The 15906-nt window shown below is 48.6% G+C and overlaps 1 protein-coding gene across 1 annotated transcript in view; it reads left to right on the top strand.

Moving 5' to 3' along the window:
• The window catches only part of LOC136625894 (microsomal triglyceride transfer protein-like), a 77658-nt gene extending 63208 nt beyond the window's left edge, over positions 1–14450 (top strand). Inside the window, exons 17-18 of the mRNA XM_066600468.1 lie at positions 8743–8913; positions 13848–14450. Coding sequence (XP_066456565.1) covers positions 8743–8913; positions 13848–14040 — 364 coding nt within the window. The 3' untranslated portion in view covers positions 14041–14450. The remainder of the gene's footprint in view (positions 1–8742; positions 8914–13847) is intronic.
• Positions 14451–15906: the final 1456 nt, after the last annotated feature.

Genomic DNA, 15906 nt, shown 5'->3' with positions numbered 1-15906 from the left:
CAATGGTATCATCCTATGTAAAGGTGATAAAGGCTAATTCTAGTACAATCCATTTAACATGGGGAAATCTTTTAACAAACCCTTTTTAACATTCACTGCATTTCAATGATGATCGTTACATGTGTCCACAGCCATAGCAGTTGGTATATTGTATGGCCCAGAAACTTGGAGAAGGGGGATTCCTCTGAAAAAAAATCTTGTTTTTGATGGGAAAAAAACATTGGTGTCTTTCTTTATTTGAAGCTAAAAGAAAAGGAACAATCAGCTACTCTGCTTTGGCTAAGCTACACTCCAGCCCATAGAAGAAGTTGTCGTTTTGCTACGAAACCCGGCATGCAGTTCCATCGCAAGCAGATATACAAATTATGAGAGTTGTGGTGTGATTAGACGAACGGTCTTGTCATCTGAGACCCTAAAAATGGTTCCACCCATGGCCTATAAAAGGATCTCGGAGGCTCCTTGTATGTAGTAATCTCTTCTCCTGCTTGTGTAGAGCTTGTTGCCCACTAGATGCCTCTACGACGCAGAGAAGAGATTTCACCCAGTTACCAGAGTCTGAGAGGGGCGCATTATTGGGATGTGAGAAGCTGGATGGTAGTATCAACGAATTGTCCTCCACTGGCCATTCTGACCAGACTGTTAGGAGATGTTGGGACCAATGGATGTGTGAGGGCAGACAAGACGACTGGGCTCAGGACCCCCCTACAGACCACCAGTAGAGAGGATCATCTGATCGCTCAATAAGCATGAGCAGCTGCAACTCTTTTGTTGTCCGCCATGCAGTGAAATCTTGAACCATCGATATAAACATCTGTGTCTGTCGGAACCATTTCCAGGTGTTTGGCTGAAGGATATTTGGTCTCACAGTGCGGTGCCCATTACGTGTACGGCCTTTGACATCACCCACCATCGCCTCTATTTGCAGTGATGTTGTATACAACAAAATTCGACTGCTACACCATTTAGAGACAGGTAGCACCATTGTTACACCCCTGTGTCTGTCAGAATCTTTTCTATGCGCTTGGCTGCAGGACATTTGGTCTCATGGGGCCCATTACATGTACTGCCTTTGACACCCACGGTCACCTCCGTTTGCAATGGTGTCAGTAACAATGAAACTGGATGCTACGGAGTGAAGCCAGGCTGTCTTCAGTGATAAATCCAGGTTTAGTTTGGGCACTAACGACAGCCGTGTTCGTGTCTGGAGACCTAGGTATGAGCCACTGGCGTACATATAGGGGGTGCTGGGGGTGCGGTTGCGACCCGGCCCCTGAGTCCCTGGGGGCCCACGGGGCTTACTTTCCGACACTGACTGACTGCACTTACTTTCACTATGGTCTCTGCGCAGGCAGGCAGCCTCTCCAGCACATCGGTGCTTCCTCCCAGGACCTCCGCTCAGACCCCTCCCCCATCTGGTTCTCCAGCACAGAGATCATCAGAGGGGAGGAGTCTGAGCGGAGGTCCTGGGAGGAAGCACCGATGTGCCCGGAGAGGCTGCCTGCCTGCGCAGAGACCATAGTGAAAGTAAGTGCAGTCAGTGAGAGGGAACGTCCTCGGTATGATTAAGAGGGGGGAGGGGTGTTCTGTGTGCTGGGGAGTGGGGGAGACGAGGGGTGTTCTGTGTGATGGGGAGTGGGGGGACGAGGGGTGTTCTGTGTGATGGGGAGGGGGGGTGAGTGAGGGGGGTTCTGTGTGATGGGGAGTGGGGGTGAGTGAGGGGGGTTCTGTGTGATGGGGAGTGGGGGGCCGTGAGGGGTGTTCTGTGTGATGGGGAGTGGGGGTGAGTGAGGGGGGTTCTGTGTGATGGGGAGTGGGGGTGAGTGAGGGGTGTTCTGTGTGATGGGGAGTGGGGGGCCGTGAGGGGTGTTCTGTGTGATGGGGAGTGGGGGGACGAGGGGTGTTCTGTGTGATGGGGAGTTGGGGTGAGTGAGGGGTGTTCTGTGTAATGGGGAGTTGGGGTGAGTGAGGGGGGTTCTGTGTGATGGGGAGTGGGGGTGAGTGAGGGGTGTTCTGTGTGATGGGGGTGAGTGAGGGGGGTTCTGTGTGATGGGGAGTGGGGGGCCGTGAGGGGTGTTCTGTGTGATGGGGAGTGGGGGTGAGTGAGGGGGGTTCTGTGTGATGGGGAGTGGGGGTGAGTGAGGGGTGTTCTGTGTGATGGGGAGTGGGGGTGAGTGAGGGGGGTTCTGTGTGATGGGGAGTGGGGGTGAGTGAGGGGTGTTCTGTGTGATGGGGAGTGGGGGGCCGTGAGGGGTGTTCTGTGTGATGGGGAGTGGGGGGACGAGGGGTGTTCTGTGTGATGGGGAGTTGGGGTGAGTGAGGGGTGTTCTGTGTAATGGGGAGTGGGGGTGAGTGAGGGGGGTTCTGTGTGATGGGGAGTGGGGGTGAGTGAGGGGTGTTCTGTGTGATGGGGGTGAGTGAGGGGTGTTCTGTGTCATGGGGAGTGGGGGTGAGTGAGGGGGGTTCTGTGTGATGGGGAGTGGGGGTGAGTGAGGGGGGTTCTGTGTGATGGGGAGTGGGGGGCCGTGAGGGGTGTTCTGTGTGATGGGGAGTGGGGGGACGAGGGGTGTTCTGTGTGATGGGGAGTTGGGGTGAGTGAGGGGTGTTCTGTGTGATGGGGAGTGGGGGTGAGTGAGGGGTGTTCTGTGTGATGGGGGTGAGTGAGGGGGGTTCTGTGTGATGGGGAGTGGGGGTGAGTGAGGGGGGTTCTGTGTGATGGGGAGTGGGGGTGAGTGAGGGGTGTTCTGTGTGATGGGGAGTCGGGTGAGTGAGGGGGGTTCTGTGTCATGGGGAGTGGGGGTGAGTGAGGGGGGTTCTGTGTGATGGGGAGTGGGGGTGAGTGAGGGGTGTTCTGTGTGATGGGGGTGAGTGAGGGGTGTTCTGTGTCATGGGGAGTGGGGGTGAGTGAGGGGGGTTCTGTGTGATGGGGAGTGGGGGTGAGTGAGGGGGGTTCTGTGTGATGGGGAGTGGGGGGCCGTGAGGGGTGTTCTGTGTGATGGGGAGTGGGGGGACGAGGGGTGTTCTGTGTGATGGGGAGTTGGGGTGAGTGAGGGGTGTTCTGTGTGATGGGGAGTGGGGGTGAGTGAGGGGTGTTCTGTGTGATGGGGGTGAGTGAGGCGTGTTCTGTGTGATGGGGAGTGGGGGTGAGTGAGGGGGGTTCTGTGTGATGGGGAGTGGGGGTGAGTGAGGGGTGTTCTGTGTGATGGGGAGTTGGGGTGAGTGAGGGGGGTTCTGTGTGATGGGGAGTTGGGGTGAGTGAGGGGGGTTCTGTGTCATGGGGAGTGGGGGTGAGTGAGGGGGGTTCTGTGTGATGGGGAGTGGGGGTGGGTGAGGGGTGTTCTGTGTGATGGGGGTGAGTGAGGGGTGTTCTGTGTCATGGGGAGTGGGGGTGAGTGAGGGGGGTTCTGTGTGATGGGGAGTGGGGGTGAGTGAGGGGTGTTCTGTGTGATGGTGGTGAGTGAGGGGTGTTCTGTGTCATGGGGAGTGGGGGTGAGTGAGGGGGGTTCTGTGTGATGGGGAGTGGGGGTGAGTGAGGGGGGTTCTGTGTGATGGGGAGTGGGGGTGAGTGAGGGGTGTTCTGTGTGATGGGGAGTCGGGTGAGTGAGGGGGGTTCTGTGTCATGGGGAGTGGGGGTGAGTGAGGGGGGTTCTGTGTGATGGGGAGTGGGGGTGAGTGAGGGGTGTTCTGTGTGATGGGGGTGAGTGAGGGGTGTTCTGTGTCATGGGGAGTGGGGGTGAGTGAGGGGGGTTCTGTGTGATGGGGAGTGGGGGTGAGTGAGGGGGGTTCTGTGTGATGGGGAGTGGGGGGCCGTGAGGGGTGTTCTGTGTGATGGGGAGTGGGGGGACGAGGGGTGTTCTGTGTGATGGGGAGTTGGGGTGAGTGAGGGGTGTTCTGTGTGATGGGGAGTGGGGGTGAGTGAGGGGTGTTCTGTGTGATGGGGGTGAGTGAGGGGTGTTCTGTGTGATGGGGAGTGGGGGTGAGTGAGGGGGGTTCTGTGTGATGGGGAGTGGGGGTGAGTGAGGGGTGTTCTGTGTGATGGGGAGTTGGGGTGAGTGAGGGGGGTTCTGTGTCATGGGGAGTGGGGGTGAGTGAGGGGGGTTCTGTGTGATGGGGAGTGGGGGTGGGTGAGGGGTGTTCTGTGTGATGGGGGTGAGTGAGGGGTGTTCTGTGTCATGGGGAGTGGGGGTGAGTGAGGGGGGTTCTGTGTGATGGGGAGTGGGGGTGAGTGAGGGGTGTTCTGTGTGATGGGGGTGAGTGAGGGGTGTTCTGTGTCATGGGGAGTGGGGGTGAGTGAGGGGGGTTCTGTGTGATGGGGAGTGGGGGTGAGTGAGGGGGGTTCTGTGTGATGGGGAGTGGGGGGCCGTGAGGGGTGTTCTGTGTGATGGGGAGTGGGGGGACGAGGGGTGTTCTGTGTGATGGGGAGTTGGGGTGAGTGAGGGGTGTTCTGTGTGATGGGGGTGAGTGAGGGGTGTTCTGTGTGATGGGGGTGAGTGAGGGGTGTTCTGTGTGATGGGGAGTGGGGGTGAGTGAGGGGGGTTCTGTGTGATGGGGAGTGGGGGTGAGTGAGGGGTGTTCTGTGTGATGGGGAGTGGGGGTGAGTGAGGGGTGTTCTGCGAGCCGGCACCTGACTTCACTATTAGAGGTATGCTAGAACTGAGCTGCTGTTTTGGTGACTAAGGGCTCAATGCCACAGCCGTAAGCCTACAACACTGTGGGAGACCACCAGCATCTCACACATTTCCCAGCCATGCACGCTGCCGGCAGGGACCACATATGGCCTTGTGTAGCACTGCACATGCACAGGGGGATTCTTTTTTTAATTCCCCACTCTGTTTAGAGTGACAATGCGTATGGAAACAATGTAATGTGTATGGGCAGCGTATCATACAAGTGTACAGGGCTCACGTTACGTGGTACGCAGAGAAAGAGAGCATGCTGGGATTACCACGTGTGCATAATACGTGGTGAAAACCTGGTCGTGGACATGAGCCCTAACATGTTATAAAAGTTAGCTCATGCTGTCCCCAATGTATGTGTGCCTGTATGTGTATATATAATTATTTTTTTCTTTCTTGGGGAAGCAAAGCATGCCTTGAGGCTTGTGTTCTGGATGTTTTAAAAATCTAAAACCCCTGATTACTAATGATCCATTGATGGGTCATTAAAAAAAACAGTAATGTAGCTAAAAGTGATATACAAGGAGTAGCTGTGAAAAGGAGTGGTGGGTGGACGGGTCTGGAAGGGGGCCCCAAGCTAAACTTTTGCACCCGGGCCCATGAGCCTCTAGCTACGCCCCTGGTATGAGCACTTCCATTCTACCTTTGCTGTGGAGCAGTACACTGCCCCCCCTGTGATGGCCTGGGGGGGCCATCGCATACAACAGTCGGTCACCCCTAGTAGTGGTACGAGGGGCAATGACAGCTCAGCGATATGTTCAGGACATCCTGCAGCCACATGGGTTCCTCTCATGGCGGCTTCCAAGAGGCAGCAGGATAATGCTCGGCCGCACACACAAGGGGGTCACAGGAATGTCTCCAACATTGTCACACTTCCGTGGCTTCCTGGTCACCAGGTTTATCACCAATAGAACATGTATGGGACCATCTGGAACGCCAACTGCAACAGCCTATACGTTTGCATGATCTAGAGGCTCAGATACAGCAAATATGGAGCAATAAGCCACAGCATACCATATGGAACCTGCATGCCTACATGCCTGCCCGTATCAAAGACTGAGGTGGCCCAACAGGATATACAAGCTAGAGAGGGAACAACAGGGTACTAGAGCCTACATGCCAGCCTGTATCACATCTTGTATCCAAGCTAGTGGCAGTACCACAGAGTACTAGAGCCTCCATGCCCGCCCGTAACACATCTTGTTTACAAGCTAGAGGTGGTACAACAGGGAACTAGAGCCTCCACAACCGCGTATATCACATCTTATATCCAAGCTAGAGGTAGCACACCAGGATACTAGAGCTTCTATGCCCTCCATATAACATCTTGTATCCAAGCTAGAGGCAGTACAACAGGGTACTAGAGCCTCCCTACAAGGGGTCAGTTCTCCACAATAAATGATCCTTTGGCTCTGATATTGTAATCACTTACTTATATTAGTGTTACAATCACACAGAGAAAGTTTCATTCCGCTCCGACAACTTCTAGGGAAGGGATTCTACTGACAATTAGTTTATTTAAATGCAAGGCTAGAAAAGCAAACCAAGTCTGCCCCATGTAAAGGAAAGCCTAGAACTGTACCTGATAGTCAATAAGGAGAAATCTGCAGAAGAAAAATCCAGAAAGGTAGAAAATGCTTTGTATATAAATAGTTTTCAGTAATGTATTACTATTTTCTGTTCTCCAGCAGAGGGCAGCGTTGCTGCATCTGTGGAGCTTTCCTTTCTTCTCTTCTGCATTAAATTGATAGGAGCTGTAAATTAACATGCTGTTTTAGATGATCTTTGCGAGATTTAAACTTGAAAGTGAACCCATTAACTCACCAGTCTCTGCGTGATGTTTTATCTTATTAAATAATGTGTCACATCTTTGTAATATATATATCATTGCAAAAGGCAGGGATATGATAATGTTGACAGGCTGAGAGAATCTACAGATGAGTGCTAGGACTAGAGGCAGGGGATCAGATGAAATTTTCTCTGCTTCGCACTTTCGAACAAAAAAAGAAGTTATTAAAAATACATCCCAGCCTGACTTCACCACTGTCACTGTCTAGCTGAGATAATGTATACATGGAAGTACATACATACTGTGCGTGTGATGTGCGGGGAGTGGACAGAACATGTGCCGTAACTCTTTTTGAAAGACAAACCATCTTTTCTAACCCTGTGCACCCCTTTAATCATATTTTAGGGCCAAGAAAGCTCTTTGATTTGGCTTCTAATACTCTGGCTGTATATGGAGTCACGACTATAGCTTGTTATAATGGGAAATACTCTGTGCTACAAGTCCTCATTTTACAGGCAGGATTACCAACTGCCTGTCATTTTGCAGGCACTATCACTTCCATACTGTCTCTTGTCCTGCTTTTCATCTCCCTATGTCCTCTACTAAGGTTCCTTTTACACAGGCCAAGTGTCAGCACCATAAACACCCAATAGTCGTCCCAGAGATTAATGCTTTCACATAGCAGCAATAGTCGCCCGGTGAATGGAGCTGGAGCGTGTGCCGGAGATCGCTTCCGACCGCTCGCCTCCATTCCCTGCAAACAGGCAGTCATTCAAAGATGAACGAGACAGCTGACTAACCACTACTGAGTAATTTCTCGCTTAGCCCCCTGTTGGTGGCTTTGTGTACATGGGACAACTATCGCTGAAAATCAGGAACCAGTAACAAAAAAGGGCAAGAAAAAAAGGAATTTTAAAGCAATATCTTATAAAATACACATTGCAAAATAGTATCTTAAGAAGACGAGTCAACCTAGGAAAAACACTGAGTCCTGGGGGAAGAATCTTAAGACAAATCCATCAGTTTTAGCCACCCACAGAATGTCAATTAACACCTTAAAGTAGTGCATAAGTCCTGCAATGCCTTATAACTCAGTAGTAACAGTGGCCCCATTAATAATAATAGCCTCCAAATCCATATACTTACCTTCTCCTTGTAGTCAGCGCTGCTCTTCCTCTGCTCAGCACTGATCCCCGGTACACACTGACAGCAGTGTGAACACCCAGAACGCTTCCTCCCTGAATCCTCTCCTGCGGAACTGAGGAGGAGAGAACTCAGGGGAGGAGAATCTTGGGTGCACACTGACATTATCAGCACACAGGAACTGCGGCATCCTGCCGGTAATCACTACAGTGGCGGGCAGCCATCAGCTGCTTACCATGGAGACCCTGACTGTCTATCACGGAGCTCCAGAGTCTCCGCGGAGCACAGTTTGGGAACCGCTGATCTAATGTGATTTAGGCTGAGCTCACACATAGCAGACTTGTGCTGCGCGCAAAACCCACATATACATTTCCGTAGCTTTGCAATGCAGCTATTGACCTGTAGGGGAAACCCATTTCATAAACAGTGGTAATTTGCATGAAGGACCACACAGACAAATATAACAGGGACAATTATCCCTACCCACTTCTGGGGGAGCAGACCCTTCCTACTAGCAGGGCAAACATCCTGACAAGAATAGTCCTGCATCTTGTACCTAAGGTCTATTCTGTCCCTAGATGGAAAGTAGGAAAGAGGGCAGAACACCACAGCTACATAGATGCTAAACACACAGATGTCGCATACACACCAGATAAGACTTGAATTCAGCCGTCCGCACACCAACAGTCGGAAGGGGTCTCAGGTGTCTGCGCACCCACAGGTGGAAAGGGTCTCAGGTGTCCGCGTACCAACAGACGGAAGGGCACTCGGGCGGCCGCACACCCACAGGCGGAAGGGCACTCGGGCATCCGTGCACTCACAAGCAGAAGGGGTCAAAGCTGTCCGCGTACCAACAGACGGAGGGGCACTCGGGCGTCCGCGCACCCACAGGCAGAAGGGCACTCGGGCGTCCACGCACCCACAGGTGGAAGGGCACTCGGGCGTCTGCGCACCCACAGGCAGAAGGGCACTCGGGCGTATGATGGGCAATATGATGGGCACACCGGTACACGACTCAGTACAATGGCCACGCCCTCAGTGCGTTCTTCTAAGGGTTACATTTGTAAAGCCTTTTTTTTATATATATAAAAAGAAATAATTGTGACTAATTTCTATCCCTTCTGTGTTCTATCCTAGAGGCGGCCTTGTCCTGGACTTTATGACAGAAATTGATACTTCCCTCTTCCATGTATCTTTGAAGGCCGAGACACATGCAGAAACCTCTGTAGATTTGGATTCAGTAATGCAGCTTGTAGGCTCTCCGATGCAGATGTGCCTTGAGTTACGACATGATGATATGCCTTACAGGTAAAAGCACCGTTTTGGGACTAAGTAACATTTCGGGCACTTACTTATGACGATATGCACCATTAGGCCCTTTTAAAGATGAATTTTGATAGATGGCTCATTCAATATAGACCCCTCACTGTATCAGTAAAATATGCAGCGATTCCCTGGTAGAGTTCTGCATGTGGAAGACAGTAAAGAGTTAAATCATCGTAAGAGTATTAAATAACTGCATGCATGTCGAGGGGGAGCAGGGGGTTGTGGAGGGTAGCGGGGGGGGGGGGGGAGAGGGATCTCTCTCACTCTCACCCCCCCGCCCCCCCTCCCCCTGAATTTTCTCCGACGAGCATGCAGTTACTCGAAAATAGCGTTGCTCTCTTGAGTAACTGCCCTTACCGAGCATGCTCACTCATCTCTATTTAATACCCTTACGATGATTTAACTCTTTACTGTCTTCCACATGCAGAACTCATGCTTGCTCATCTTTAGTATTAAACAATATGCTGTACAAACTGATTACGTATTCAAGTTTAACCTGGTCAGAGATCTAACAAGTGTGAAACACGTAGACCAAAAACTTGAGACGAGCTTCTGAGGTGGAAAAGTCGAGACGAAAGGTGCTGCCGCCCTTGTGTCACTACAGAGCCAGCAGTCTATACTGGTGTCTGGTGCGTGAGGAAGATGAAGAAAACACTAGGTTTTTGGCACGAACCACAAAAGGGAAAGTCAACCCGAAAAATTGTGAAATAGTGAAGAACTTTATTAAATGCCGTTACAGGACACATTTCGAGGTAAAACAGCCTCATTCTTAAACAACTGGAGTTTATTGCTGAAAAAGTGAGTTTTCAGGGGATAAGAGATGCCTCCCTAAACAGATGTGTTTTTAGGGCTTGCCTAATTGTGGCTTTTGGGGAGTAACATGGTTTTTCAGAGTAACACATTCCAGAGAACTAGAGCAGCTCGGGAAAAGTCTTGGAGTTGGGAGTGGGATGTTTGTACAACGGCGGAACTTACTGTAAGGTCAGTAGAATTAACATAGAGCACAAGTAGGGTGGTAGGCAGAAATGAGGGAGAAGATATAGGGTGATGCAGCACTTCTATATTGGATGGGTACCAGTTTAGTCACGGCACAGTATGGAGGCTTCAGTGTAGTAACTGGCACAGGATGGAGGCATCAGTAGTATAGTGATTGGCACAGGGTGGAGGCATCAGTGTAGTGATTGGCACAGGGTGGAGATCTCAGTGCAGTGACTGACGCAGGGTGGAGTCATCAGTGTAGTGATTGGCACAAGGTGGAGGCATCAGTGTAGTGATTGGCACAGTATGGAGGCATCAGCGCAGTGACTCAAAAAAGGATGAACCTGGCTTTTGTATTCAGGATGGACTGCAGAGGGGAGAGTCAAGGGAGGGGGAGACTGATTAATATTGAGTTGCCATAGTCTAGATGAGGGTTTTTGGTGTTTCTACATCTAGGTAGCCATGAAGAAATTAGACATGTAAAGCCAGTTCATCTAAGGCTCAATACAATTTTTAATTGCATGGAGGCATAAGAGCTCTCACCGAAGTCTATGGAGCCATGCGGTACCTTTGTATGCCTCAGATTTCATGCAGGATGGGTTTTTTTGCTTTGTATGTCATCTTACATTAAAATTGTGGTTTGTTTAATCTGATGCCATATTATATGTACATGTATGTACTTCCCAAGAAGCAAGGAGAATGTTGACAATAATATGATGTTGTAAGCCTCTGGGCGCCAATGTACTGCCTGCAGTGTAAGGCTTAAGGCACTTTTACACGGGATGACTTGTTGGGCACAAATACCCAGCAGTACATCCCAGCGATAAGTGTTTTGGTGCTTTTATACAGGAACGATCATCACTAGTGAATGGGGGTGGAGCGGATTAGGGATCGTTCCAACCTGTCCGCCTCCATTTACAATAAGCAGGCAGCTTGTTTACACGGGCTGATCCGTAGTTCAGTTTTCTGCATGCAGAAACTGAATGACGAACGAGAAGCGAACAAGTCAGGTCATGCATTTAAACTAAAAGTTAATTATTCAGATTCCATATGTCAAAAGGCCTTTAGGGCTCCTTCACATGGGCGTATGCACAAATGTGCACGCATCAGCGCAATGCATTTGCACTATGAACAAGGTTGATTTGCATGCGTGCCTGCACATTGTACTGTACTTTATTGCGCACGCAGAGCCTGTTCATGTGCATGTGCAAACCCCCACCACCCACTCTGCCCCGTCCTGATTTACAAGGCCATTTAGCCTACTAAAAGGTCCAGATGTGTTCTTCTTTCACAGAATTGGGCAGCGTTTTGCACATTTGCATCCACATTGAGCACACATAATTGCGCACCTCCTATAGACTTCTATGGGGACTTTTGCTGCACAAATGCACAGGAAAAGGTTATCTTATTTTTTGTGTACAAACCCATTGATATCAATGGCTTCTATTCTATGTTGCAGTTTTTCATGCATTTTTTGAGCCAAAGCCAGAAATTGATACAAAGCAATGGGAGAAATAGAGCTGAAGGACTTCTTCTTGCTGAATACACTTTGGCCTTGGTTCAAAAAACTGCTGAAAAACATCAGCTGTAAAAAAAGAAAAAAGAAACAGTGTGAAATTGCGCTAAAGTGCTTTCGTCTTTGTCTTATACTAGTTCTAGATAAAGTCACCTCCTTCACTGCTATAAACAGAGAGCTTTCCTCTAAACCGCGATGCAATGTGCGCCGTTCCTTTAAGTCTCCGAGTCGCCTTATAGATAATGGTTATAAAATAATAATATTTGTAATAAACGCCTTGAATCGCAGCATAAAAGGCTACTTTTATCTTTTCAATTGTTTATCAATCCTCTGGTCTTCTCTGGTGTAATATCCTCCACAAGTTCTATCTCCCCAGACAAAATATGACTCCTGCTCCTATTAGACGGCTGATAAGCCCCAGATGAGAGAGCTGGAGTTTACCAATAGTCGACTTTATCGCAGCAGTTAAGAGCTGGTAACGTTCGGAGAGAATTGCAGACCTCCGTTGGCTGCAGAACATTTTAAAGCAGACATGCAGGGATTCAGCTGGCTAATTTGCAGAACGCGGATCCAAGTGCTGTATTAGGCCACTTTCACAGAGATGTAAAAATCAAGCGACATTTGTGCGTTGCGATATGCGATATTCTTTTGAATATACATAAGCAATTTTTTCCCCGCATCACATCATGGGAAACAGTCGTGGCATGTTCTATCTTTTCGCATTCCTTGGAACGCATTACCCATTGTCTTCAATGGGACAGGAAAACACATTGCACGGCATGTGATGTGATGATTCCCATTGAAAACAATGGGAAACACTTAGGATCCTCTGACACAACTGAAAACGGTGTTGGAGGATCGCAACCTCACCGAAATGATGAGAGGCATTTTTTACAGAAAAACACCTCGCATTTGTCAGTACATCACATGAGTGCGATATCCGGCAGAGTTTGATGGCCTGATATCGCATTTGGCCATGTGTAGGAAGCCTTATGAAGTCGCCAGATCGCTGCCCGGTGTCTGATATTGGAGGAGGAACCTATTTGTTTTTCCCTGACAAGGTCCAAAATGTCAGTTTGTAATCTGTGGTGTTACACCCAGGGCTTGCCTTAGGTTTGTTGGTGCCCTGCGCCAGCTATTGATACTTCTCCTTACAGTGTACCATATAGTACCCACAAGATGCAATAATTCCATATACAAATAACACCATCCAACTGTGATTTAGGCTCCAATGAAAAATCTGTAACAGGGCCCCCAAATTTATGTGCAGTTTATGGGGCTACTCATCTTGAGGGAGCTTTGGTCCACCTAATTCACCAATTCAAAGGAGCAACTGATTCTGTAGTTGAGTAGTGGCCCATGGGGGACAGAACTAGGGAGAAATGTAGATACTTGGAGAGAGTCCAGCACGTCAGGAATCACATGAAAAAGCTTTATTATGCAAGAAAACAGGAGTAAACCCCATACGTAGGTCTTATAAATGTCTTACTGTAGTGGTAGCTCTTCTTCATGGCATGTTGTGTTGTAGGAATAGGTGTAGGTCCCAAAGGTGCATACCAGGATTTGAAAATGCCAATGGAATCCTGCCAATGGTGCCAGGCTATTAACTATTTCCTTGTCCTCAAATGCTATGCTATCCTGTGCATATGCCATAAAAGTCTCAGATGGGAATACTCCCTTAATTTAAAGAAAATGGCTATTTAAAAGGGATTGTCTACTTGCTGGACAACCACTTTTTTTATAGAGCTGTGTGAAAATAATAAACAGAGATATACTTACCCCCTCTGTGGCCCCCAGGATATAGCATGCAGCCTGCTGCGGTACCATGGTTTGTTGTGACAGATGATGTTACAGGAAATCAGATGACCACTGCAGCGTCACGGCCCATTCTTCAGGTATCGGCGTTGACATCCTGGGCGCCATGATGCCAGAGTTCAAGAATGTGACGCTGCAGCTGTCACCAGATTCCCTGTGACATTGTCACTTTACTGTAAGAGCAGTGAGACTATGTAACTCTCTGCATGAGGGCATGGTGATGGGGAACTCAATAAAAGAGTACAAGAGGGGCCTGGACGCCTTTCTTGAGCGATACAGTATTTCATGTTATATCACTGATTACTTCAAAAGGGTCGGTGATCCGGGGATTATTCCGATTGGAGTCAAGAAATAATTTCTTCCCCTGAATGAGGAATATTGTTTTTTTGACTTCCTGTGGATCAACATTGGGGGTTAATAGGCTGAATTTGATTGATATATGTCTTTTTTCGACCTTACATACCCTATTACTATGTTACTAGATTATTACCTTTATTGTAAAGTCTGCAGAGTACTGTATGATTAGCCAGAATTCTGCAGAGTATTTAGTAAAGACAATGCAATCATCTGCATTCAGCTTACCTTTTCTTTTTTTTTTTTTTGGCAGAGAATCCTATATTCTTACAGAAACCTTTCCAGCAAGCAACACAACACGTACCATAAGGAAAGGACGAACATCTACTCTGCGGGGGCGCGATTTTCCCTTTCATAATGCAAACTCTGAAATGTGCCGAACACTGAAGGATGCCGAGGATATAAGCAGTATGCTAGGACAGCTCCAGACCGAGGAGCCATACTAATTACCGGAGCTGCGGTCTTGTCACACAGCAGCAGGATGACCATGTAATCTCAGAAGGTCAATAAAATCCTTTTAGAAGGGAAATCAGTTTGTGCTGTTGTGCTTCATAATGCAGATTCCGGCGGTGCGCTGCTGCTGGCTCCGACACGTACAAACCGCAGAAGGTGAAGACGCGGTTTGCAAGTACTTGTGCACTGAGCTGTCCTATTGTGCACACGGTAGCGCGGCCCCATATCTCATTTATCACCTCTTAATCACCAGCAAGCATTTGTTTTCATCGCTGCGTTCCAAGAGCCAGAACTTTTTCCAAACTTTTACATGGGGAGCCCTAGAGGGCTTCTATCTGCAGGATGAGTTGTGTCTTTTACTGACAACATTTTGTTGTAATTATAAATTGTTCATTAACTTTTATCAACTCTTTCTGGGGCAGGAACTGGGAAAAAACTGCAATTTCAACATTTCTTTTTTATATTACATCAAAACAATCACTATAACGGTAAAAGTATCAATCTGTATTAGTAAACAACATTACAAGCACCAGGATAGTATACGGCCATGTTAGAAAGCTAGTAAAGTATACAGCAATGGCTACCATACGGCACATAATGCACCATATCAAGTATTCTCATACTAAATGCTCCTGCAGATGGGCGACTTTGCGCAAATTTTTACACGTGCAAAATCGCTCATGCAAACTGCTGACAATAGACCCCATTGATTTCAATGGGTTCCCTCATATTCAGCGTTTTTGCGTTGTATCTTTGCGTGCGTACAAATATACGTGACAGGCTTCATTGGAGTCAGGACACTATAGTGTCTATGCGCATTTGCACACCCTGTCCAAATCAAATGTAACTGTGCAATTTTGTGGTGTTAATTGATAATAAAATTATTAAAGCTGCTTAGCCGGTCCAATCACAGCACGGGTGTGTCCTGCACCGATGTGATCACGTGCGGCTGCACAATAAAGTATAGTAGAACATGTAGATATCCACATGAAAGGACGTGATAGCGCTCCATTCACAGCGCAATCATGTCATGCTGTAGCAAGCGAGTATACACCTACGCTCCTCTGTAGGAGTCCTAGTAATTATAAAGTGTTGCTGCAATAAGGGAGGGGAGGTAACATTTTCTGATACTGGAGGATATGCCTAAGGCTGGGCTTACACAACCGTATGCTAATTACGTATTCCCAGCGCAGTTTTTGCGCACGTAATACACAGTAGCAATCTCCCATAGACTTTAATGCTGCCATTCACACAAGCCGCGCAAAAATAATTGCAGCATGTTCTATCTTGGTGTGTATTACATGCATATACACGCCAAGATAGTGCATGGGGATTGGCGGCACACCGCAAATACACGTCATTATGTACTTGCTGCATGCTCACGCAGCTAATTACGGCTGTGTGAGCCCAACCCTAAGGGCCTCTTCACACAGACATGCTTGCACGCGTATTTGCACGCAGAATATGAAACCTATTGATTTAATTGGGTTCGTTCACAAGCGCATATTTTATGCATTGTCCAAAAAAAAACATAGAATCCTCTACTTTCTAATGCATTTGCATAGGAAAAGAACACATCTGGCACTCATTAGGACGGCCTTACTTGGGTGTAAGAGCATATATGCTCGCTATCGCAAGGCATATATGTGATTTGCATGGTGCAGGATTGCAGACTATTCTGCCCACATTGGCGCATTTTACTGTACTTTATTGTGCTGCCAGGACCGCTCACATCAGCCCATTCCTGGCAGTTCCATGTTGGAGTAGGCTGGACCACGTACTTAGTAGGCGGCGCAGACTACTTGTAAGCAGGTCAGCTGACTCGGTAGGTGAGTAACCTGACTCTCTCTAGGTCCAAG

Source organism: Eleutherodactylus coqui, chromosome 4, assembly GCF_035609145.1.
Source record: "Eleutherodactylus coqui strain aEleCoq1 chromosome 4, aEleCoq1.hap1, whole genome shotgun sequence".
NCBI lineage: Eukaryota > Metazoa > Chordata > Amphibia > Anura > Eleutherodactylidae > Eleutherodactylus > Eleutherodactylus coqui.
The sequence above is the reverse complement of the archived record's forward strand: the minus strand, read 5'-3'. Positions and strand labels throughout refer to the sequence as shown.